General features: G+C 46.2%; 1 protein-coding gene across 2 annotated transcripts in view; it reads right to left on the minus strand.

Annotated features, from left to right (window-relative positions):
* Positions 1-23857, minus strand: part of LOC8032815 (splicing factor 3B subunit 3) — a 53322-nt gene extending 29465 nt beyond the window's left edge. The window contains exons 1-10 of one of the 2 annotated variants that reach the window (XM_040499276.2): positions 23791-23857; positions 22942-23201; positions 22776-22852; positions 20807-21073; positions 13653-13794; positions 13389-13501; positions 1707-1769; positions 583-657; positions 401-504; positions 58-319 (exon numbers count right to left, since the gene is read on the minus strand). In XM_040499276.2, the coding sequence (XP_040355210.1) occupies positions 58-319; positions 401-504; positions 583-657; positions 1707-1769; positions 13389-13501; positions 13653-13794; positions 20807-21073; positions 22776-22852; positions 22942-23167 (1329 nt within the window). In that variant the 5' untranslated portion in view covers positions 23168-23201; positions 23791-23857. Of the gene's footprint in view, positions 1-57; positions 320-400; positions 505-582; positions 658-1706; positions 1770-13388; positions 13502-13652; positions 13795-20806; positions 21074-22775; positions 22853-22941; positions 23202-23589; positions 23701-23790 lie in introns of those variants that run through there. The other variant, XM_029995090.4, reaches the window with a different exon arrangement.
* Between the last annotated feature and the right edge of the window lie 2734 nt (positions 23858-26591).

Here is a 26591-nt window from a genome sequence, read left to right on the forward strand (position 1 = left end):
CTCACAGAGAAGCAAACACTCCAAAACGCACAGGAGGACCTCAGCATGCACACTCGCCTCAAGGCCGTGCCGAAGTACCCGCAGGCAGGAGCGGGGACCCCGGCCGCACGCCACATAGAGCTGTGGCGTGTCTTCGTTTGCCAAGTCGGCAATTGTGCAACCCATGGCCGGTGAAAGTGAGTCCAGCTCCTCCACGGGCAGCAGGTTGCGCAGCGCCCGAGGTGCGAAGAAAAAGGTGTCCCCCTCTTCCAGCGGGATTGCGCTGCTGAATTCCGGTTCCTCGTCCTCCTCCCCGAGGCGTGCAATCTGGTACAAGCAGCTGGAAGTGCCCACCCCAGAGAGAGTTGGGGCATTCCTCGTCCAGCAAGCATGAGTAAGGAGAAAAACAAATGCTACTTACTGATTTCCAAATTCTGCAGCCACGAAGAGAAAACCGGTTTTCAGCACACACATACTGGCTGCCACAGGAATGGTGTCGAAGTACTTCAGCTTGATCTCAGTCACCTGCGGGAAGACGCAGGGGCTAGTCTCGGGAATATGCCTTTTGATGTAAGGTATGTGCGAAGAAAAACTTCAACAAACCATGTCTTCATCTGTTTCCAGTGTGATCTTGAAGATGTCACCTTGTTCAGTTTGAGCCAGGAAAAAGAACATGGACTGAAAAATATTGCCATGATTACACCTCTTGCATCCCTCTTTATCAGGAATGAAAGCACACGCTAAAAATCATCATAAAGCAGTTTATTGCAGTCACTTAAAAGCAGTAATCCTTAGCTCTAGGATATTTAAGTACTGTACTCCTAGGTTGACATAGCTGCTCAGGTGGCACAGTGTTCTTGAAACACTTTCGTTAATTAGGAATTGAAAGGAACTATAAAATTCCGATGAAACAACGGAAGTGTTACGCACGTCCAAAGACAACACGAGTCTGAGGTCCATAGAATTTCTTTCCAGGTGGGTATGACAGGTAAATTGAAGTTTTAACTCTGCACTTAACTAAGAAACATTTTACATTTTGCCCGCATACTTGACTTGGAATCGTAAAACACTACAAAAATTCCGTCTTCAAACTCTACTATCTGTAAAATAATGTGAGAATCAAAGGACAGAATGGGAAGTTGGTATTTGTTCATGGTAAAAAAAAAAGCACTACTGAAACAAGGAGCAAGGAAGGAAGAGAAGAGCCAGGACCAAGCACTGGACCATTTCTCTTCTCTTCCTTCACTTAAATTTATTTGCACTGACTTCACTGTGAAATGACTCCATCATGGTAAAGTAGCAAATTTCTTCAAAGACTCAGAATAAAAAAATTTTTTTGAAGGTTTACAATAGAATTACAAATGTAATTTGAGCAAATTAAAATAAAGGTTCCCTGGATCAAAACTCAGTTTCACTGCTGCACAAATTATTCATATCCTTTACAGACTGCTGTTTAGCTTTCCTCTCAAGAAAACAGCATCTCGAAATGACATGTTCTAGTCACAACAGGACAAACAGAAGAATGCTCCATGGCAGCTGGTAGCACAGCTCCTGCAGCAGCCCTGCCCAGCTGAAAAAGCTTGGCAAAGCAGCAAGCCCCGCTGTTCCCCCAAGTCGATGCCTAACGTGTGTCCTAATAGCTAATGCACCCAGATAAGGCACAATCAAATTAAAAGGATACAAAAAAGACAGGATTTGCATTGAAGAAGTGCAATGCAGCTACTCACTTTTGTCTTGTGGTTTGCACTGCAAACAAATATCATACCCCGCTCAGGGTCATCCAGATCATTCTGCAATAAACAAATAATTTCCAGAAACATGCATTACTTAATGTAAAATGCAGAGAGAAAAAAAGAAAAAAGCATAAGACACCTAGCATTTCTTATGAGTTGTGAATGCGAAAGCATAAATGTGTAATCGAACGCCGATCAGCACTCCTTGGAGACCTCGGCGACTAGAGGAGCAGAAGCGCCCGCAGCGCCGGCGGGAGTGTGGGGCGCGACAAGGCTGAAAGCAGAGCGTAGAACACGTGATACAGTGTTCCGGGCCTTCGGGGCGTGCCCGCACGAGCGCCACCACCTCCCATTTACCGGTGCTGAGAGGGCTTCTGTGTGGGGTGGCATTCCTTGGAACTATGAGTCGCAGCCATTTTAAAAGCCATTCCGCGAAGGGAATTTTTCTGCCATTTTTTCGCGGTTACGGCGCGGAGGGAATTTCTCTGCTGTTTTTCATAGTTACAGACAAAGTCTGCTCCGCTGCATGGGACAGTTAAAGGGATTGTTCGATCGAAACTGGAAGTACATAAGTTCTTGCGCTCGTTACGTCGAGGGAGCCTTCATGTAGACAAACGTCATTTTTATTTTGATATATGATCTCCCGTTATTAATTAAACGTTTCATGAGCCTATGTATGAAACTGCACCCCGAATTTCGCCAGTGTCAATGGCTGACATCCGTAGGTACTCCGTGACGTCACAAAACGCAAAGGTTTGTCGGATGGTCGGGAAAACAAGCGTTGGTCAAATGGATGTATTGTATTTTGTTTCGAATTATATAGTCTCCTAGGCTGTAGCCTACTGAAATACGGTTCTTTTAATGCAGTTCCCAAGCATGTGCAAAAAAAGTCACGCCTTTTAGCAGGAAATTACTTACAGACAGCCATAAGCTTCAGGCAAACGTATGCCGTTTTGCGCAAACACAACTGCGACGGCCACCGATCGAACTAGGGGTGCTTGCCAAGCAAAAGATGCAGATTTTGCCTCTGAAGCGGCACCTAGGTACACGAAGCGGCATCTGGGTACACATGTCGGCTGATCCACTGGATTGGTGATGAGGCTGCAAGTCGTTCCCTCGGAGGCGATGTTTGCGGGTCGAAGGCAAACGGCGAATCGTTCAAATGCATGTCGTCACTTGACTTGGACGAGCTTGGTGAATCGTAGTCATGCTCCATTTTCACACGCAGGTCAAACAGAATCGGGCTGCACGCGTGCTAAATACAACTTCTGGTATCGTTTCCAAATGGCCTAGCTGTTAGTTTCGGTTTCGCTGTATAATCAAATTGATTGACCCGATTTGGACGAAAAGTAAATGGACGTAGTTTAATATCGTTGGCACAGCATCACACCTCAGCTTACGAGCCTTCTGTCCGCATAGAGCTCAGCTTGTAGCTCTCTTCTGTGAGATGATTGCTGCATAAGCGGGATCTTTATCTTGACGGGAACCCAGTCCCTACACACGGCGACGATCCACTTCGCTCGTCACTGCACGACTCGCGGAAAAGTGTGGAACGTCATGCCTTCGCTCGCGCATGTGGTGCCCGGTGCTTGTGGCAGCCAACCGTGCAACAAAAATCTCACCCAACCATGAAACAAGCCGAGCACAACAACAAAAACGAAGCACGCTGAGGTGTTCACTCGCAGGCAAACGACGAGACAAACATGCTCGCTTTGTGTTTTGTGACGTCAGAGCTTCAATGTTGCCAACGAAAGCAGCGTTTACGCTAGAATGCGATTGGAACAGTATAAATTCAATTACTCTCACGCAGAGGAGCACATGAAAGTCAGATATTGCACGTACGATGCGTCTCGAGGCAACAACAATAACATTCAATTGTTTTCTCAAATACAAAATTGGACTGGACAATCCCTTTAATGCTTTCGCATTAAAATCTCCAGAGATGAAAAGAAAAAATTTGCCACCTGCACTGACTTGTTATTTGAGACTGAAAACATCCCCATGACATGCAGCAAGAGAAGTAGAGACTGCAACCTTTCCTATCACTTTGCAGGCAAAATGAAGATGGCCTATTCTTTTAGCGACAAGGTTTCGCACTAATTATTTCAGTTACCAGGACCTGTTTTCATAATAACCATGTATTAAACCCCCCCCCCCCCCCCCCCCGCCCCCCTATAGATGGAAATGTTAGAATAAAGAGTGGAATTTTGGAGCAGTCATGGCATGCCTCTAGCACTAAGACAAAACTTTAAGGATGAGACTAGTACTCGGGGAACCCACGTGCTTGGGAACCACAAAAACTTCAACTTTCATCACTTTCCCACTTTTCTCCTTGCACCTTACATCTCATTAAATAGTTGCTCCATCCTTCCTTCAAGGGGAGGTGCAGGTTGAAAAATCTAGTTTATTTGGGAAATTGACGATTTTTTGTTTTTGCTCGCTTTATTATCCTCAAACATCCTACTTTTTACAAGTAATGAAATCAAAACAATATCCACAGCCAAGTTTAAAAAAAAAAACATGCCTTGCTGACTCATGGTGCTCGAAAAATCACAAATTTACACAAATGTCCGCCATCTTCGAGTGGCTGTCGCTTGGAGCAGCAGCACTCTCTATACACCTCCGATTTGCAATACACAACACTAAAAAGCAAGAATTTCGCGTATGGAACCACCAAAGCAGGTGCAAGTCTCAAGAAAGGCGACAAAAACGCAAGCGGAGAATGCCAGCGGAGGAACGTTTGCCGCGGCCAGCCAAGCCTAACCACGGCAATGGTGACCGTTTTGACGCAATTGATGCTCCAATCACGTTTGAGCGCACTACGGAGAAAAAGATTGTGTCCTTCAAAAGTACATACAGAGCACGGGACTATGGCTCTGCGAGTTCAGTGATGTGCGGCAATGTGAATGGCGCGAACTGCCCCGCTTGTCGAGAGTGCAGATTCTCTACGCGTTCGGGAGTCTGCTGGAAAACGCGAGGGATTTTCATCGTCCCTGAAACTACACTGAAAAGGGCAAGTGCCCCGAGTGGGTTTTTTCAAAGTTTTCAAGAAAATGTGAAACTTCAGACGCTGACATATAAGTGCAAAGCGAAGCTACGACGGGGGGGAGATCGCACGAATTTTGCCGTCAACTTGAAAGCCATTAACTTCTGTGCTTTTCCTTGTGAAGACAGAAATGACGACGTGGAAGGAACAGCTAATGTAGCTGATGTCTGACGGCACACGGTGCAAGGGCCAGAAAAGTGACGGCATACGGTGCGAGACGGGTTTATTGACTTTGAATGTTCCACAAACACCCTACTTATGTTCTGGCCCCATTTCATTCAATTGCAGGCAATAATTGTTCAGCACACATCTCTTGAACTTTCATATACATTTTCCTGGATTTGCAACTTTGGCTTGTCTTTACAGTTTGTGCAATCAGTTTGTCATACTTAGAGTCTTCCAATCATAATTTTGTTTTTAGGTATTATATTGAGGATATGTGGAATGTTGATATATATTTGTAATAGCAATATCTTAATATTTTTACATATTTGAACTAAATTTTAAAGGCCTTCTAAAAAGAAGGTTTTATGACATCTCTATTAAGGGGGGACAATGGCTAGAGATTTAATTTCTGAACTACTCAAGTGATTGGAACAAAATTTGCTGGGGAAATTTAACATCAGATGTATGTGTACCGTAAAATACCGAGGAAGCACCCATACCCGTACAAGCGCCCACTATTAACATTTTCGAAATTGGAAAATTTGGGCAAGTACACATCAAGTGCCCATATTCTCAGAAGCGCCGGCGTTCCCGGCAGCCGCCGCGGCAAGCACCCGGCCGAAGGTTGCTGCGGCGGACCGGGCCCGGAGACCAATTCCCGTAGAATTGGGTCACCGAGGTCACTCCGGGCACTTTGTCCTTCACTTTACTGCAGCATTGTGTGGTCCGCACAATCCGGGGGTAGCAACGACAGGACCAATAGGAGTGTAGATAACAGCCAGTTCGTCCCAGCATTTTGTAAAATACATCTTGATAAATGCTTCGTGCTTCCCGATTGCCATTGGTCACTCAGTTGGCAAGCAACCAGCACAGGATGCACTCCTACACAGTCTCCAAAAAAATTGAAGTCGTCGACTGGCATCGGGCGTCGGGAGGCCCCAATGTCAGCCGCACCTCTCGTCATTTCAAGATCGACAGGAAGCGAATACGTGAGTGGGACTCTAAGTACGAAACCCTGAAGCAAATTAACTACAGCAAACAGAAGATGAAGAGGAAATTCACGAATGGGGCGCCCGTCTTCAGTGAGGAGGTGGATGACGCACTGTTTGAATACTTTCAAAGGGAGCGAGATGTCGGCCGGGCCGTCAGAAAACGGCTCCTGGCAGACGAGGCACTTAGGATAGCTGCGAGTCTAAATCCTGGCAACTTCAAAGCGTCAACACAGTATATCAAGCGATAAATGCAGTGATTTGCGGTGACTATGCGTACGGCGACCAACGACAGCCAGAAGGCCCCTGCCGACTGCGGCGAAGCTGTTACTGCATTCCGCTCTGCAATCGCTACTTTGCGAGCACGGCACGACTACACGCCATTCAACATCTGCAATATGGACCAGACCATGGTCAGAATGGACAACCCAGCGACCCGCACCAATAATGTTGCTGGTGAAAACAGCAACCGGATCGCCAACACCGGCTGCGCCCGTCGAGGCTTCACCGTCACACTGGCAGCTCGTGCGTCGGGGGCGAAACTTCCGGCATTTGTCGTACTCAAGGAACCCACAGGGAGGATCCCTGCCCGTGCATTCATGGCGCTCCGCATACCAAGTAAGTTTGGCGCATTTCCTAACAAGTTCTGCTTCGTTTCGTTGACTGTGACGCGGTCCCTTCAAAAGATGAAAGCATGGAAAGAGCAACAAGTTTGTAAAGTTTTACGCCAATGATATTCGAGATTCGGGACCACCGTAACTGCGTTCTGCTTCGCTTCGTTACGACTAAGACGCAGTTGACGCACTTCCCGACAAAATACGAAAGCCTGCCGAGAGTCACGAGAGACGAAAGTTTGTAAACACCGAATCGCGATGACGAAATGACCCACCTACCTTCAGAAACATAAAAGCTTGACTGTGCTTCTGCCAGAGTAACTAAGGGTAACTGCACTAACGCTATGACGTAACACGTGAGGCGTGGGGGCCCGACAGACGAATATGCCCTCGGCGCCCTGAGCAGGCAGGTCGTGTTTGATGTGCTCGATTGGACCCGAGTTCTCCGGCTTACCGTGACTTAAAACTGTTGTCATGGGTCTGATTAGTAACTTCTGGAACACGACCAACCGAAGTAGTAGCTGCATGGCTGAACGTTGTTTGACCCCGTTGGTTGCGTAACTGTACTTTTGTCCTGTTTCCGTTTTTGCAGTGAACGTTCGTTTGACGTCGTCCAAAAATGGTTGGATGACAACCGACATATGTCTGGAATTTGAGTGTTTGAGGCTCCGACATCGACGACGTTCGCCGCTTGCTAGTGATCGACCAAGCACCGATACACAAGACGAAGGCGGTCATGGACACTGCAGAAGCCTCCGCTACAGACATCGTGCACATTCCAGGAGGCTGCACTGGAATTCTACAGCCTGCGGACGTGTATTGAAACAAGTCGTTTAAGGACTCGCTTTGTACGTCATGGGCGGAGTTCATGCGGAAGGGAGACAAGACACCAAAAGGGAACCTCCGGAAGCCTTCGAGGCAGGACGTCCTCAACTTCGTGTCAAAGGCCTGGGCAGCTGTGCTCGAAGACATGATCGCCCAATCTTTCAAGGGGTGCGGCATCAGTGACGCGCTGGACGGTAGCGAGGATGGCTACCTGCACAATGGACTCGCGGGCATCGGAGCACCAGGAGCCTGCTCTAATCCCGAAGGTGTTAGCGATGAGTGCGTAGACCTTGTCTTTTGCAGTGATTCCAAAGAGTCATTTGACGGATTTAGTGATAACGAGTGAATAATGACGTCAACCAATCATAAGTACAGCGGAAATAAAAAAGCCAGGCTGGCTGCTTTCTCTGTTTCCACGGCTCTATGAGGCTCATCATCGGCCGCCATCTTGATTTTGGCGCATGAACCTAATAAGCGCCCATAGTTGGTTTTACGCGTACAGTAAAACCTCGTTATAACAAAGTTGAAGCAGCGTTTGTAATTATTTCGTTATAACCATTAGTTTGTTATAGCCAATGTCCATTTCTTCCCACTATTAGCAAGCAAGGGGAATTATGATTGCTTCGTTATATCCATTAATTTGTTATATTCCATTTTGTTATAACGAGGTTTTAGTGTATTTCAATAAAATGGGGGTGGGCGCTTCTTTGGTATTTTACGGGATGTGCAAACTTTCAGCTCTCTAGGACAATTTTGTGTGCCTGCATAAGAGGATGTGTCACTCTTCGTCAAGAAATCTGATATGCAAATGAAGTTATTAAGCACCATTTTGACTGTTAGAATATAAAGTGGGGAATGTGGGACTTCGGGCTATCTAGTTTTTATAACTCGAATGTAAATATTTCAGGAAGACTTTTTACCTCAAAATATGAGATGCATATATCTCCCTATGTCATTTCTTGAAAACATAGTTTTTTCTGAATGAGGACTCTAACTTAAAACAAAATAAAGTAGATAGCTTGATTTCCCAGTAAATCTCAGTTCAGAAACATCTTTATTGTGGTAACAGAATACTTTTACCTTCGAACAAAAGATTCCTTTGTATGAAATTTGCAGCAAAAAGTGGAATTGAGAAAAACGCGTTCAAACATTGAATTCCTTTACTTTGCTACTGCCTCAAAATGTGTTGAAAATATGGTATGGTTTTCAAATTTAATGTAAGGGTGTACAATTAGTTTCTAAAACCAAAAACCTCAAAATTGAAAAATGCACCTTTTAAAAAAATAATTAAAATTTAGGCTCATGTCCCTCCTTAAAATAAAAATCTGTACACAGTTTCTGGATGAATACCAGCACTACTACATAGGGAGCATGAGCTATTGCACCAGACTCAAAAACAATTAGTGTACCCACATGCACACATACGAAACCCCTTCAATGTAGTTGTTTCTGCCTCTGAACAGAAAACTATACACGTTTGCAAGTCCAGTCTCAGGGCGCCGCCATCTTCCTCAGTGGGGTGCGCTCTCGGGAGCGGCCATAATCCGATTACGACGCCTTAGCAAGGCTTCGTAATCGGATTAAGACTGGTCCAAGCGCACCCCAGACAGGCAAGATGGCAGCGCCCTGAAGCCGGACTTGCAAACGTGTATACAAGCTACGTTAAAGCTAATACGTATCTGTTATAAAAAAAAAAAAGAAAAAAAAAAGCTTATAAGTATCTATACTCATTTTCACCTCAAGAAAAAAGGAAGTTTTGTGCATTGTTCATACGCCGCGCGAAGTAGATCTTATGAAGATTTGGTTGTCAGAGGAAGCAGCGATGCTTTTGGCGTTTGAAACATTTAGGTCTTCATAAGATAACATATATCTAATCTGAAATGGTCCTACATATTGTCACGAATAACAGTTAATGAAGCGACGAAAACTGAAACAAACTAAACGTTTAATGGGGCGAACTTGTGCCCAAAACAAAAGGAAAATAGAGGATAACACTAGAGCGTCGCAGGCGTCGATGGCGGCATAGCAGCAGGATCGAACACTGGGGCAAGACTGACTCCGGCTTGCCACGCGGAGCCCCTTTTGTACACGCGTGGGCTTCTGGAACATTTGGTGTAGAAGGTTCGGTGCGTAGAACATTTTAACCTCGAATCAGCAAGACGGTTCTCGAATTTACCAGAACATTACCAGTGATGTGATTGGCCTAAGCCATTTTGGAGCACCTTTTGGAGCAGCCAAAACAGTGTTTTGGAGCACCAAATGTAACCTTTGGAGCAGGCAAGAGAGTGTTTTCGAGCAGCAAAAGTGGCTTTTGGAGCAGCCAAAAGAGTGTTTCGGAGCAGAAAAAGTGACTTTTGGAGCACAGGGGTGGAACTCATGAAATGAACTTGGGAGCAGCCACGGGAGCAGCTGAAACAGCTGTTTTGGAGCAAGTTGGGAGCAGCTAAAACTACATTCTGGAGCAGGCTCAGATAAGTTTTCATTGCACTTCAGCTTGTGTCTGAGACAAGCACGGGAGCAATTTCGATTGTGCTTAGCAGTGCAGATGAACATGACTGGTTGGGACCTAGGTAGATGGGATAACAGTGTAACAGATGCGAAAACTTGAAACTTTGTGAGCCTTAATGAGAACCAAAAAAAAAAAAACAAAAAACAAGTACCATATGTTGTTGAAGATAGTGTTCTGGATATTTTCTAAGTGGCTTTCCGCTGCTCAAAATGCAAACCAGCACTGCTTATCTCACAACCCACACGTGGTTGACATAGTAGTTATATATGTGCGAACCAAGTGACGTGCGTAAGCAACGGACGTGCAGTTGCGCGGAGGAACAGGGCAACAAAGTTCGAGTTTATCCTATTGTGCAAGTTAATATCGAAACAGCAGACTACGATTAACAAAGTTTTCGTATTCGAAGCGATAAGAAGGAGCAAGGTTAAAGTACGCCGAGCCGATCTACCGCTCGCGTGGGAGCTTCTGGCCGGCAAGGTTTCGGATAGGACCGCGATCCAGTTCTATCAAATCACGATTTATCTTGCGGGAATGCGGTTCCAACTTCTAACGATGAAGTACGAAACAGAATATTTTGCTCATTTGTTTTCAACTAGCTGACAACCGGATCCCGGGCAGCAGAGCCTCATGCAATCTGACGTTTAGCGACTCGCCCTCACCTCGGCTGACTTGCTTAACCGCTTCTGGTTGAAGAGTAAAAATGGAGTCGCAGGCTGTGTAGCGCTTGAAATCCGACCTCCAAGTTTTTTCGCTCGCGTCCGACTCGGGGTACACGGGGAGAATAAACAAAACAAAGGATTGCAAGGCCGACCAAGCTAAACGCGCTCATTGTTCCCAATCGAGTCGATAGAAACCACAACCAAGACAAACTACAGTTTTTTTTGTTTTTTTTGGCGCACGTTTTGCGATTTGGTGCATAATGGCATGAGATATTGGCTTTGGCGCAGTTTCCGCAACATGGCGCAGGATGGCGCAGACAAATGCGTCTGGCACAAAATGGCGCAAATGGCGCAGCCGTTCCACCCCTGGAGCATATATTCTTAGAAAAATAAATACTGTGAACGACTTAATTTTCGCGGGCTCAAATTTTCTCGAATGGGGCCAAAGCTGGAAATTTGAAATTATTTGCGGGTTCTAATTTTCGCGAATCGAGTGTAGCTTCTGTAGCGTTCACATATTGCCCGAATTGTTCGCGGGACGTATTTTTCACGAATTGTAAGCGATTCACGAAATTCGCGAAAATTAGGTCCTCGCGGAAATTTAGTCGTTTACAGTATTTAAGTGCTGGACAAACGAAGGGCACTTTTTGTTGTGTTGTGATGTGACGTGTTGAGGCGAAATTCGCTGCTTGTGTTTTTGCTGCTGAGACATCCCAAAAGCATACAGTGGTGTAGGCGTTGCCAAGCAATTTCGAAAAAAAAAAAACACTTGCTATTGTTTTACTGGTTTCCGACGTGCAAATTTTTATAAAAAGTAAGCAAACATAAAACAATGGATTGCAAGCGTCCCGGCTGGTGCCTCTCGTGCAATCATGTTCACATGCACGTGTGGGCAACTTCGACAGGCTTGCAGTTACACGTGCTTCGTCGCGCGAGCGGAGACAACGGCTGTTCGACCGAAACCGTAACCGTGCCACTCCGCTCCGTCGCCAACTGGCTCCCAAAATAGTATGCGAAATGTAACTGTCCAGCATACGACAATAAACAGTCCAGCGGCGCGTGCTTGCCAGGCCGGCAGGCGAGGTACAGGCTATACACACAGAAAAAAAGAACCTGAGCATATCGATGCAAGACATTGCAAATCAGGCTCAAAAAGTTCTTGGAGCGGTTTGTGCAACGACTGAACTCGAGACAAACGAGCGCGGTGTGCGGGTTCAGCGTGCAGACATTGCCTTCTTTGCTTTAGCTCACTTCTCGTGATCAACTTGCTTTCGCGGTAAGCAAAACTTCGCAAAGCAGTCATTGAGTCAAAGAGGGATTTTTGTAGCAGCGTATGATTTAAACAAGAGCAGGAATGTCGATGCGTTTCAATTTAGAAAGCGCCATATCTGCAGCGACGTGGGGACGGCAACACACGACGTCGCGCGACCACGGCGACTGTGGTCGCGCGAGCGCTTCAGCTCACAAAGTAACTCTCGCCGCGCAGAAACATGGTCTTGTTTCACAGCATGACGGCATGTCTGGAACCCGGCACACTAACGTCGGAGTGTCCGCACACGCGCGCGTCTATTGCTAAAAAGTAAAAAAAAAAAAAAAAAAGAAAAACGAAAAAAGATGCGAGACGAGATTCCCGAGACGACGAGAGCGCGAAACACGAGACAGTTCTAGTACACCATAACGGAAAAAAAAAATCATGCCAGACCAAATAGACGATTGACGCAGGGTATTTTGTGTCGGGCGGCTTCTTGTGCCACTTAGCTCACGCATGCTCAATTACGGTTGTCAGTTTAGTTTCGTTTTTGAAAAGCGACCAAAATTGGTCCTTTGGCGCAGGCTTGGCGCAGATTAGCCATATTTTGGCGAAATGTAGCAGGATGTAGCAGAGTTAGCCCCTTAGCGCAGTTTGGTGCAATTGGCGCAGCAATCACATCACTGCATTACATTAAAGCGTTGACAAAAATGTGTAGACGCGGCCAGGAATCAAACCCTGGCCTTCTGCGTGAAAGGCAAGCGTGATAACCGTTGGGCCACGGGCGCACTACCTACTTGGTCAGCTGCATTTGCGGCAATATATCTTAATTCTCAACGTAGGGAAATTAGTAATGTTCCGCGAGAAGCTGGACTTTTTAGAGCGCAGCTCTTAGGCGCCCGTTTCCGGCTTGAGCGGCGTCGGCGTCACTGTCGGCGTAACCGCGAGGTCACGTGACCCCCCAAGGTCATGTGACCCATGACCCCCAGAGGTCATGTGACCCCCAAGGTCACGTGACTCCCAGAGGTCACGTGACTCCCAGAGGTCACGTGAACCCCAGAGGGCATGTGTCACCCGAGGTCACGAGACCCCCAGAGGGCACACACCCAAGGTTACGTGACACCCAAGGTCACGTGGCCCCCCAAGGTCACGTGACCCCCTTCCCCCGAAGTCAGGTGACCCCCCGGAGCATATTCAAGAATGAGGGGAGGAGGAGGAGGTCTACCCTCCCCTCAGTACCCTTCCCTCCTCCTCCTCCCCAAGAGCTGCGCTCCAATTCGGCGTTACAGGGAGTTGTAAACGGCTTTCACTTTTTTACTACGGTTCTTGAGGTGCAAACGAGTATAAAGTTTAATTATTTTAGAGCATATATTTTCTTAAAGGTGCCCCCGACCCGCATCGTCAATTGAAAGATTGAGCTATAAATAGGCTTCTATTAATACTAGAAAAGTACAGTCTAGACAGCCACTTACATCAATCAATGTTGGTATATCAGAACACTACCAGATCATACAAATAGAGGCCATCAAAATGAAGCAACTTTCCTGCCTAGAAAGCAGCGTGTGCAAATGTTGAATGAAAGGACATCACTGAAAACTCGAGCAGAGAATGAGTACATACCCTTCTCCTTGGTATGGGGCACCGAATGTCTGGTTGATCACCAAAGTTCTTGTATGTGATGTAATTTTCAGAACAGATCAGTACCCCACTTGGTCCGTCACTGCCTCCTGGCACTGAGCGGAGAAAGAAAGCAAACAGTAGGTAAACGACACAATGTACAGCCTGGCACACAAAAACCATAAAACAGAAAGAATCTCTTCCTTGCAGAGCAGCTTTCAGTCGAACCATCTCATGCAACATATGAGCAAATATAAGCAGTCGCACCAGCAATGAGGAAGTTGCCATGCTCCTCCAGCGGCTCACTGTACTTGCGAACCACGTGGTTCAGACCCAAGTCCAGTTCATAAAAAGTCAATGTCTGATGAGTGTTCTGTGCAGCCTCCCCTGTGGGGTCTGAATCTGCCTCCTGCAAGGACATGATAACAAAAACATTGTTAACCAGCAGTTTTATTCATTGACTCAAGCAGTTTTGAACTCCCCCCAGGGGTCACTTCAGGCAAAAGAAGCCTTTTGCCTTTATCTCAGGAAACTAAAAACACAACCAAATAGGAAATTTTTGTTTTAAGAAATAAGGTCTATAACAGTGGTTCTCAAACTTTTTTGACATTGAGGAACCCCCAACTTTCCCGACTGCTAGCCATGTACCCCACAGACACGGCCTTGATGCATTAAGCAGTGAAGAAGGCTACAGACCTTGTAAACAATAATGCATATACTAGGTAGTGTTCAGCTCATAATTGTGGATCAATGAGAGGCTCAGATCTGGTAAAAAAAGTGCTGAAAATGGAAAAAAGACATTTCATAAGAGTAGGGATATTTGAGAAAATTTGGGAGTTCAGGGAACCCAGTTTGAGAACCCAAGGTCTAAAAATCGGACATGAAAAAACATTCTAGACTTTCTCCAAAGCTGTACTATAGCTGTACACATCCCACGCAATGTTCAGAGCCACTACAGTTACAGACAGGGTTAGAACGACTGGGAGGTCCTTTGGTTGTCGAGCACGTGCTACCTTCGCCAACGCTTGGGCGTCTCATGAGCCCCAAGCGGGTATGCACAGCCAAAGCACAGCGGAGGGCAACCAGCACGCACTGGAGGCCGAGCATCGGACAGAGATGCCCTCCCGTCGCGATCTTGTCAATGACTGGAGCGTCACGCCAACTAGAATCTCAGCAGAGCAAATGCTGGAGAGGAAGTCGCCTCCTCCCAGCATTCGCTCCGCCAAAGGGCAGAAAGGTGAGAGGAGCTTCCACTTCGCTCTTAACCTGTCACCGACTAGAGACAACAATGCAAGAGAAATTAGCCAAATTGTCCTCACTGGAGCCTTGGAGGACAACTGGGAAGTGAACAATTCTGGCACTTCTCTCCGAAACATTTCAGGACACAGCATTTTTGTTTAACTGGAGTCACCGTCTTTCGTGTGAACAAGCTGTGGCCAGCTATAAAAATACTAAGCTCCTATCCAATTAAAAATAATGCAATCAACCCTAGCAGCTGCTACACTTTGTCTCACAATAACTTGGCAAACTGGATGGTGCGGCCACAATGATCCAATAAGAATGTTGGAGTGTGGCATGTGACGACATCCCAAAGTCACAGCAGTGTATGTATCGCTCTGCCAAATATGCAGCCGGAGGAGCCAGCAGTGTCTGCTCGTGCAGCGACATTACACAGCTTTAAGAAATCGTTCATGCATTTGTGATACTGTTGATTGGCTCGCAAATATGCATTAGAAACTCGTGTCAACTGGAGGTACTAAATGTCCCGCTTCATTTCCTCGCAAGCGATTTTACTCTCTGTCCAGTGCTGAGCAGAAATGAACCGTGTGGCCTACCGTCTGCTGTACCAAAAGATTAATGACGACGAGAACCCATGAAACCTGCGCAGTCCAGCCAAACAAGGCGGCTGTCAATCGAGGCAGCCATCACACGTATCCTAACCCAGTGGGGCAAACTGAAATGCCACTTCAACATCGCTTGGCACAGCGAGAAGTGTTACGCAGATGAGATGCTGCACATCATGTACAGCGATGAGACAAACCATGCCTACTTTCTCTTTCTGCGACCATCTCTTACAGAGGTGCAGCTTGTGAGCAAACCTTTTCAATTGAGCAATGCCAACCTTCTCACATTAATGAACGACCTCAGTCTACTCATTGAAGGCCTTGCCAAGAAGACTGTACTGCCGACGTGTAGGCTAGAACCCCTGCCTCGTGATCTAGACAGCTCCATAGACCCAAAGCCCCACCTAGGGTATGAGGCTGAAAAGAAGACACGAGACTTAAGAGGACAGGGTCTCACCTCGGAAGCCAAAGATAGATTCAGAGAAGACCGTTTTAAGTTCCTTCGTCATCCGTTCGAACGGATGAAGCTGCAGCTGCTCAACAACATTAACATCACGAGACAAGCAGCAGTACTCTCTTCTGACAACACACTCCAGGTGATCAAAGAGTCCCTCATTCCTCCGGTGAAACAAAAGGCATGTCAGCTAAAATCATCACTGTTACCGAGTTCCAATGAAGGACGATCACACTGGTTCCGTGGGAGAGCACGGCAGACGCTGTGTCATTCTGGGGCGAAGTAGCAAAGTGGAGAGATGCGTCGGGAGAAAATCCCTTCAAGAAGCTTTTGGAATTCATGCTCTGTGCCTAATGCCACTCTGGTCCAATGCCAAAGTAAAGCACATGTTTATCCAGGTAAACGTCAAGAGCAAGGTTTGAAACAGGATGACAATGCCCATAGCCAATGCCTTCCTGACTGCACATGCAGGACTAAAGCGACATAACAGATGTCACAACTACGTATTCCCTAAGTCAGTTCTGGAGAAGATAGACACCGAGGCAGCCTACACTGACTCAGACACCATGGAAGGCCGGGAAGGTCCAAGCAGCGCAGGCTCGAGCACAGCTAGTCAAGCAGCAGTCTCGACATTTGCATGTGTAAATTATAAGGGGGGGAGGGGCTGAAAGCCACTGCTTCAGCACAAGAAGCAATGTGTTACTTTTTTTACATATAAATAAACAAGTTTGAATTTTTTAGCACAAAAATAATATTCAAGATTTTTGTATGAAAAAACTTCCCGGGGCATGGTCGTGCATCCAGAAATAACACCCCGCTTAAAGGGGTGCTGAACCGAAATTCGGATTTCACAAAATAAGCTTGCAGAAGTGTTCAACAGGGTGCCATAAACCACGAAACATTACTCATTTAGCCATTTCTCGAGCGGATGGATCTATTTCTGGAAAATAAAGGAGCGATTGAGGGAGAATGTTGACACCATCTTATCGCAGAAGAGTTGAGAAGAAGGAGAAATGGCCTCGCTCCCTTTCTTCTCTGTGCCCTCGTGGAGTCAAAGCGAAAAGAGGAGGAAATAAGAATTGCAAGGTCACGTGTCTTTTCTGCCTTGTGCGAGCGCGCTCTTCTTTGACAAAAATGCGACGATCCGTTGGAGATACCGCTTTATAAGCGACGTTTTGGGATTTGTAGCGTCCTGCCTATCGATTCTATGTTGTTTTCTGAAATTCGATTTGCAGTTCAGCATTCCTTTCACCCTTTCCCTCCCATGGACGACCTGGATTCGTCCACATTGTTTGTACCACTCCCCCAAAGACGAGCTGGGCTCGTCCAGGTTGGTTCGGGCTCCAATACGCAACCATGGGCGAACTGGGCTAGTCCACGTGTTTTTAGTTAGCTTTGCCGTGGATAGATGGCACTTCATGAAAAATAAGAATACGGTAGATCCCTTAATTTTGGCAGAAAATTGTTCCAACGTGGGCAACAGGGGATTTAAAAATGGCGACACCAACTTCTGGTCGCTGCGTCCGTAGTAACGATCTTCCCTCAAAATTGTGGCAAACTGCGACGTCTCTTCAGATTCAGAAGACAGAAAAATTAATATTTCATTGGCCCGCGAGAGCGATGCAATCGAGTTATTGGATTTTAGCTCGGACGACTCCGATTCTGTAAGGACATCGTATCGGCACTAGACTAGAATCAATGTAGAAAATTTCCCTCCATGTTTTGCGTTCACTGCTACACCCGGCATGAATGTCAATGTGCAAGTGATGTGAACTGTCTGCGGTACTGCTACGCCTGGCCTGAACGTCGATGTGCAAGGTGATATGAACTGTCTGCGGTAATGCAGTAAAGCCGAACTTCTGTCCCCTTTTCTTTTGCAGTGCATTCTAAAATTTCTCATATAACAATTTTTTTGGCATTTGTTTTTGGCCTTTGTATTGCATATTAAATTTATAGGGCACATAAAAGAAATTGGTATTTTCAAATAGCTATTTTTTCAAAAGTTTTGCAGTAGGCAAAGGGTTAAAGGGGATGCTGAACCAAAATTTGCAGCTAACAAAACAAGACTCGAGCGATAAGCAGGACGGTGCAAAACCCAAAAACATCATTCGTACAGCGATATCTCCAACAGTTAGCTGCACTTTTTGGAAAAAAAGTGTGCGATTGAACACAGCTGACGAGGCCAACGAGACATGTCCCGTCACGACTATCATTCGCTCTCCTCTTCGCTTTGTCCCCTCGAGCAGGGCAACTGGAGCGAAGAGGAGGGAAGCAAGGCAGCTTACCCTCATTCTCAACTGTTCCAGGAGGATTGTGATGTCACAGTCCTCGCTTTATTGCACCTTTCTTTTCCAAACATACTGCCATCCGTTTGAGATACTGATGTATGAGGGATGTTTTGGAGTTTGTAGTGTCCTGTTCAACACTTCTTTGGCCTTATTTTAATGCGAAAGCATTAACTGGGAGGGTGCACGGCCGAGCTCAGTGCGCGCTCGGCCGTCGGCCGGGAAAACGTGGCCGTCCACGCCACTACGCCGCAGACTAACTAAGGGAGCAGAAGAGCGACATTCATGCTTTCACATTCACAACTCATAAGAAGTGCTTAGATGTCCTCGGACTTTCTTACAAAATCCAAATTTCCGGTCAGCATCTCGTTAAGGGGTTGAGATACAAGTCCCACTTGAGATGCGACAGTTTTTCCCTGCATCTTGATGCCATAACCAGCAACACAGCGTTCACGAGCAACAATACTAGTGTTCGCAAGCAGCAACTGCAAATACTAGAATTGCCATATTATGTCATCATTATTAAAATTATTTTCTCGCACTATTCAGACACAGTTATGGGTTCAAAACACTTTTTTTTTATATCTTTAAGGGGTGTTGAGAATACACACATTTTACTTTATATCAATTTAATCGCAAAAACGGTCCATTTCGAGCCAGAAGAAAATTAATCCCAGTTTTAAAGGGACAATTCAACCCACCAAATTTCTTTTTTTCTTTTCTTTTTTTGCCAGGCGATTTATTATCTTACGGTACGGGTGGAACCAGCTGAACTTTCAAGGAAGGAGGGTGTATCATAACCAACTAGCTCAATTCATCCCCATAGTGATTTATTATGGTGTCGGAATACTACCCACTTAATTTTTTTGCTACAGAGTCGCATACTTTTTTAATAAAGCCAAAAAACGCAACTGCTTAAAACTGAAACCGAAACCCCGACACCGCACGGAGAAGTGGAGAGAAGAGAGTGAGTGGCGGAAGTCACGTGGCAACACCCAACCGTGCAATTTTTTTTTCTTTCGGGTGCAGCAGACGAAATGCGTTCGAGATCCGCTCGCCGTGCAATTCCTTTGCAGTTATGTTTGTTCCGCTCACTGTTCTGTACTTCAAGATGAGTTGTTTTGTACATTTAAGTGTTGGCAGTTAGTAGTGAGTGCCCAAGGTGAATTCCCGTTATCGGCTCCGAAAAGAATACTCCCAAGATGTTGCGTGAAGAGCTGCCTCACATGTCCTGCATCTGAAAGTGGCATTGTGCGGCAGAGGTTCAAAAATAAAATCCCATACCATTTAGTTCAGCAACGTATCGTTCACAACAATTGTTTTTTTCAGTGAGAATTGTAAGGAAAAATGTAAACACCGCAAAATGTTTTTAAAAAAAATTTTAAAAATGGTACGCCCACACTAGGGATCGAACTCGTGCCCGCTGCGTGTGAAGCGGACGTCTTTCCACTGAGCTACTAAGGAACTCCTTCATTCGTAGTAATTTAGCCGGTCGACTGTATGTCGGAAAGTTTGCTGCCATCCCTCCAGTACATGCACTCCCGGCTTGAAGTCGGGTAGCATTACGCATTGGCCACATTCGCACCAAGTAAAGAAACCGTACGCGTGCGTATTCAACTCAATGTACGCACTTCGTGCTTGACGTTTTAGAGAGCGATGTCTTCAGCCACAAGAACGGACGACGGCTCGGCGACGCCTTCATGCAATCGGCTTGCTGGTCGGGCGCCAAAATCAAAAGTCAAATTTGGGGGTTTTTTACGTGCCAAACCAACGACGGGCATCTGGCACGCCCCAGCGGAGGACTGAGGATTAATTTCGACCACCTCGGGATCTTTTGACGTGCAACCGAAAGCTCGGTTACACGGCGCCTTCTCCGCAATAAGCCTCCGTCAGGTTGCGGGCACCTCGGCAGAGATTCAAACCCGCCACATGGGGATCCGTAGGCCGGCACTCTCGCCTCGGAGCCACCGAGACGGCTTGCTGGTCGGGCGTGTCATTTGGGATGGATATAATTCTTTTGATCGGTCCAAAATTTCTCTTTCAAAGGAAGACAGAATTCGCCGGTACCGTGAACAACAGTTTTGAAGTAGAGGTCCCACGCCCGTCGTCCGCTGCCATCCGTGAGTCCCACGATATGCGAAACGATGCCATGTTGAGAAGTGCGCAGTGAACGCACAGAATGCTTCCGGTTGTCTGTGCAACTTTTTTTTTTTTTCTTCAATCAACATATTTGCAGCTTTTTGGAAGCCACAAAAAATGAATTGCATATTTTTTTTTTATTTTTTATATTGAGTGTGTGCTTTCAATGAGCCACGACTTTGATTACATTTGGTGGTCGCGTCGAAACCTTAGAAAACAGCCCGTGACCACGGAAAAGAGAGTGAGCACAACTCAAACCGGACAATTCTCGATCGGCGGTTTTCGGGCGGAAAGAAACCAAATTTCGAGCCGTAAATTCTGATATGTCACATACGACTAAAAACCTCGGCGAGCATAAATACCCTGTCAGAGTCCCTTTAAGCTGCCATCACCACTAACCCCGGGGCAGGGGGGGGTCACAAGAAAATATTGCATCCCCGATTGGCTGCTGCCTGCACTTCAAACGTCTCCGTGTGGTCGTAGTTGCTCGCCCGTTTCGAGCCGGACTCGATCCCAGCAATATGTATAGCAGCCCAAAGATCCAGAGAGAAACTCACAAGCGACCTTGCAATCGCGGAGAAAATTGTCCCGTCCGAAGTGGGCCTGAAGTTACCCGAAACATAGTCGAGTGAAATACTCCTCCAACATACAAGTTGTTCCCCACGGTGTGAGCAAGACGCTCTTCGAAAAAGCACCCACCTCATAGTCCATTTCCAGGCAGGCAAACACCGGGTTCTCAAAGCCCACGTCCACTCCAACAGCGTGGTACACCAGTGTGCTCGACTTGTGGGCTTCCAGGGGAGACGAGATGGTGAGCCGGGCGGCTGCATCTCGGTTCAGAATGTAAACGAGCTTCTGCTTCTCCACGGCGGCCACCATGAGGGCTCGGCCTTTGGGGTCCATGGCAAGGTGCTGGCCGGGCACAATGCGGCGACACCCACTCTTGCCAAACGTCTCCTGGTGCACCTAGTGAAGGAAACAGCCAAGAGAAAACACTTAGTCGAGCAGAAAACCAAAGCTCATCGGCAACCTCGCAATTGTAGGGAAAAAGTCCAGTCTGTAGTGGGCCTAAGACAGGCTCCAGGGAGCAACCTGTCCCAGCCTCGACAATGGAACACCAGCAACACGGGCCACCAGTGTCACACGCAGAAACCACTGAAACTCATATCGCCAAATTGTAAGTTTCTGCAACTATTTAAACACAAATTATGCATTTCCTTTTAATGGCGTTGGGAATACCAGTTAGTTTTCTTGAAACCATTTAGCCACAAAAATGATCCACTGCAAACCAGAACAAAAAGTTAAATCCCATCCTCTGTTATCACCGGCATCCCCTGTGGAGGTGAAATCCTTAAGTGAAAATATTGCATCCCCGATTGGCTGTTGCCGCTTCGAGTGTCTCGGAGTTGTTAGTTTGTCAACAGTCTCGATGCAGACCCGATCCTGGCAACTCGTGTTGTAGCGTAAAGGCCCGTTCACACTCTTGCGACCTCTTAAAACTGGGTTCCTTAAAACCTCTTACAACGAGAGGACACACTGGCGCCATCTATTGGGAAGCAGTGTAAACTTGGCGGTCCGGCATATTTCCTATTTCTCTCGCGCATTATCCCTTCTTTCTTGGCTCGAAAAACTTTTGTCAACGTTATAATCGAGCCTTTCTTATAGGTATTACGCACATTTGACCTCGGAAATCCCGCAAAACCTTTGCTCTTGTGAAATGCAGTTCCAGGGTCACCGCATAGATGGCACCAGCATGCCATGTGTTCGCTCGTTAAGAAGTCTTAAGAAATCTCGTCTCTCTCATTCGTACTCGGTTGCAGGAGTGTGAACGGGCCTTAAGGACCTGGGGCAGAACTTGTCAGCAAACTCTAAAATTGCTGGGAAGATGGCACCGTCTGAACCGGGCCTAAAGAAAAAGCAAGTACAGGAAGCACTTGGAACATTCTAAGAACGGCCAGGACCACTTCAGACGGGACAACTTCGGGGTTGCTGATAAGTTTTTACCCAGATCCACGCGCTGCAACATGTATTGCTGGGATCACATTCACATCAAAACATGTGAGCAGCTCGAACTCGGACACGTTTGAAGCGGCAGAAGACAATCAGGGACGCAATATTTTCATGCATGCCCTTGTGGTGGTGATGATGAAAACTGAACACAAGGGTTTAACTTGGTTCTGGTTTGCAATGAGTAGTTATCGCAACTCAGTGGTTTCAGGAAGGTCAGGCCATTTAAAGATATAAAAACATGCTACTGACATGCAACTTCATTTAAATGTTGCGATTACAAGTTCAGTGATGACAAAACGTGGCAATTTTTTTAGTTTCTCCGACTTGACAGCTACTCTGTCACGGTGAATGCCGATGAAACGATCGCCAGGCTACGTAATAATTGCTATAGCCGAACGCGGCACCGTTTATCCAAGTCTTGAGGCAAATGGCCGTCAACTCAACCACCAGCATGGTGGTTGCTGGCGTTGGATGTCGTGTCATGTAGCCAAGTATAATTTTAGGAACTGGATATCCCAACACCTTTACTAGCAGCGTCGTGCAATGTGCACAGGTTAATGATCGGGGACAGATTTAGGAGGAGTGGAAGATGACCTGGCACAAGCAACTACACTAAATCACAACCCTCCTACCTGTAAATCCAAGTAGGGATACAAACCTTTTCAAACGCACTCTTCTGTGGGTTGTATTCCAGAATTACAATCCTTCCCGAGTCCGAACCGACCACCAGGTAATCTGAAAGAACCCAACATATACAACACCAACGCGTACGAACGTTGCATTCACTAATCGGCAAGCAAAAACATGCGAATCGTTGCTCATACCTTTTGAACCGCCAGTGAGACGAAAGCTCATCATGGAACGAATGATTCCGAACACCTCCGAAGCATAGAGTGTGTAGACTTTGCCGGTATTGGGGTCGGCCCGAAGAAGCTCGAGTATCTTGCCTCTCGAAACAGCTATTTCCTGAAGCTTCGTACCCGAAAAGTTACCGTGCACGGCATGCGTAATGCCGGTAGCACGTTGTAACGTTAGATTATACAGGTACATTTTGGCTTATTCTTTTAAACCACCAGGAACCTCCCTGTAACAACGAAGAGGCGGAATTAAGTTAGCAGCCACTCAGATCAGCGCAGCTTACAGCAGCAAATATACTTTTTTTTAATTACACAACATATCGAAATACAGAAGCATAACCACACGGTAACGAGGTCGCAAGCGGTGATCATCAATGAACTGTACTCTGAGACTACAAGCAGCAAAAAGCGAAGCAGGCTGGGCACAGGCACAGAACCTCCCCGTCCGAGCTTTTCCCCACTTTTTTCCCTAGCGAGTAAACAATCGACCTGCCGGCAGACGCCAAGATATACAGGCATTTAGTGAAGAATAACATCGTACAAAGCCAATAAATTATACAGGCATTTAGTGAAGAATAACATCGTACAACTATTCATAAATTAATCAGTACTTACACGGCTTTTGTTAATAACGATTCAGATGGATTTATATTGTTAGCAAAACTCGCGATTCCCCAGAGCCTCCATTTTTCAGCAACATGTGGCATCAGCCAAACCACACGTAACGTAAAGCTGGTAAAGCGCGAAAACTATGGCGAAAACATAATAAATGCAAGATTAGGATTACAATAAAAAAATATTAATTACGATACTCACTTTTAAAACCTATACGTTAAAATGTAAAGACCATAGAGTTATTACAATGTACGCTAGAGGTTCAAGTGGCGCTAGTGTGCTCACGCAACTACAGGGTGCGGCCGTAAAAACTTTCACATTTGGCACCTTTGGCACGCCTAGCAAAAATCGAATTTCAAACATACATACCTGAAATTGGGCACACGAACGTCGTTTATTCCAAAGTTTTTTGCCTATTTTTTTCAGACGTCAACTCGGGAGTAGCAAATTATTAGAAAGATAACAAAAATGGCAGACGTGCATTTCCCGTTCGCCGTCTGCTATCTGGTTCGCGACGCCCCCCCAGGTGGCGCGCTGAACGCAAAAACGCGGGAAACGCCGCACGAAAGGCTGGTGTCGGGCGAGATAATCGCGATAAAAAGTGATTTGAACGAAATATATGAACGATTGTTGAAATTATCTGTTTCAAATTAAGTTTTGACAGATCGTCATGCAAGCAAAAAGACACTATGATGCGACGAGATAATTTATTTACAGCTGCTCGTCTTTTGCGGGTCGCTCTCGAAGATAGCAAGCACCGCTTCAAAGAGCTCCTCATTTTTCAGCAGGCTCTCACGTTCACTGACTGGATTCTTCTTTTTAAAGTCTTCTCCACTCACAAAACGATCCGCCCAAGTCAAAACAGTCGGGCGTGAGGGCGGGCGTTTATTTTCGTTGTGCTGTGGCCACCGAGTTCCGCTCCACGTACCACTTGGCTGCCTGGGCACACTCACTTGCCGAGTATTGCGGCATCGCAGGGCAGCGCGGGAAATATTTTGATAATATCTGCAGAAGAGAGTGCAACAAAAACAATAAATAGGAACAATCAAGATGCCTCAGCAGCGGCACTCTTGATTCCAAAGTTGAGCTTTCACCGGGAACGGACCCGTCAACAGATAAGCAGACGACAAAGGAAGACACGCGTTCGTCTGCTTTAGAACATATTTTTATTAAACGAGGGTGTCCGCCAGTTTCTAAATTTCAAGTAAAATGGCATAATCGTTCACATATTTCGGTAAAATCACTTTTTATCGCGATTATCTCGCCAGACACCAGCCTTTCGTGCGGCGTTTCCGCGCGGATGGATGGATGGATGGATGAATACGGCTGAGCCCTTTGGATCGGGCGGTAGCTTACGCCACCTAGCCATTTTGTTTTACCATTTAAGCTTAGAATATTTAAATGTGAAATCTATACACGTTTGCAAGTCCGGTCTCAGGGCGCCGCCATCTTTCTCAGTGGGGTGCGCTCTTGGGCGCGGCCATAATCCGATTACGACGCCTTAGCAAGGCTTCGCAATTGGATTATGGCTCGACCAAGCGCACCCCAGCCAAGCAAGATGGCAGCGCCCTGAAGCCGGACTTGCAAACGTGTATATTCACTCCGCAGTGCAAAGAAAGTGAGGCTATGAAACCTTCTTGCCATCAGTGAATAAGAAAATACCTAGTTTTCTCTCGATTTCTGCCACCATTCACTTAATCTTTGCATGGTAATCTCTACAGTCTTGAAATCCACCCTCCCTTCGCTGTCTCTAAATCCCAATGACTTTATTAAATCTATGTTGTCTTCGGTAGGCATAGGGTGAAGCCCTTTAAAGTAGAGTATCAAGTGCTCAGCCGTCTCGTCCTCCTCTCCACAAGCAGTGCACGCTGTATCCATTTCCTGGTACTTCACTCTGTATGTTCTGGTTCGCAGAACACCCGTCCTCGCCTCAAACAGCAATGAGCTTCCCCTAGAATTGTCATAAATGCTTTCTTTGGCAATAACTGTTTTGTTTATTCTATAGCTTTCCAGAGCCGTCTTTGTCTGCATTCCCTCTAGCCACCGATCTCTTTCTGTGGCCTTAACTTTCTTCTTAACTGAGACTTGCTCTTCCGTATCTTCGCTATAGCCCCAAAACTTTCCTCTTAATTTCCTAGTGCGCTGTCTCCACTTTGTGTCTACACTCATGTATAAATAGCTGAAAACCTTTCGTGCCCATTGCTCCCATCCATTTGCCTCAACCTATCCTCAAATTCTATCTTCCCTGCTCTCAAATGACGCCCACCCCATGTCTCCTTGTACTCCCTGGTTTGGCGTTTTGCAATGTGCCCCCAAAGCCAGTCTACCTACTCCGCGCTGTTTTATTTCTAGTCTCGCATGCACTTCGGATTTCATGCATAGCACCGCGTTTCCAAAAGTCAAGCCAGCCACCATGACCCCTTTCCAAATCTCTCTCACCACCTCATACCTGTTGTAATTCCAAAGTGCTCTATTTTTCATTACAGCTGCATTTCTGTTGCCCTTACCTATTATATACTTTTCATGCTCTCTGAGATATTCTGCACCATCACATATCCATACTCCTAGATACTTGTATTTACTAGCTCTCTCAACTGTAATATTCTGTATCTTCAGCCTCTCAACTTCATCCTCGTTAAAAATCATGACTGCTGATTTTTCGCTACTGAATTCTAAACCTAATTCCTCTCCTTCCCTACCACAGATGCTCATCAATTCCTGCAACTCTGTCCTGTTGTTAGCCATTAGTACGATATCATCCGCATACATCAATCCCGGTAAGGATTGCCGAATTTTTTGGCCTAGCTTACTGTAAGAAAGGTCGAATCCAAGCCCACTCTTCTCTAGTCTATCCTCCAATCCTCTCAGATACAACATAAACAGCAAAGGCGATAACGGGCACCCCTGCCTAAGGCCTCGTCTTATCTCCATTTTCCCTGTCGCCTTTCCTTCCCATGTTATAATCACCTTGTTATCTTTGTAAATGTTCCTTAATAGTGCTG

The sequence above is a fragment of the Ixodes scapularis genome, unplaced genomic scaffold (genome assembly GCF_016920785.2).
Source record: "Ixodes scapularis isolate PalLabHiFi unplaced genomic scaffold, ASM1692078v2 PGA_scaffold9__187_contigs__length_104089568, whole genome shotgun sequence".
Classification (NCBI taxonomy): domain Eukaryota; kingdom Metazoa; phylum Arthropoda; class Arachnida; order Ixodida; family Ixodidae; genus Ixodes; species Ixodes scapularis.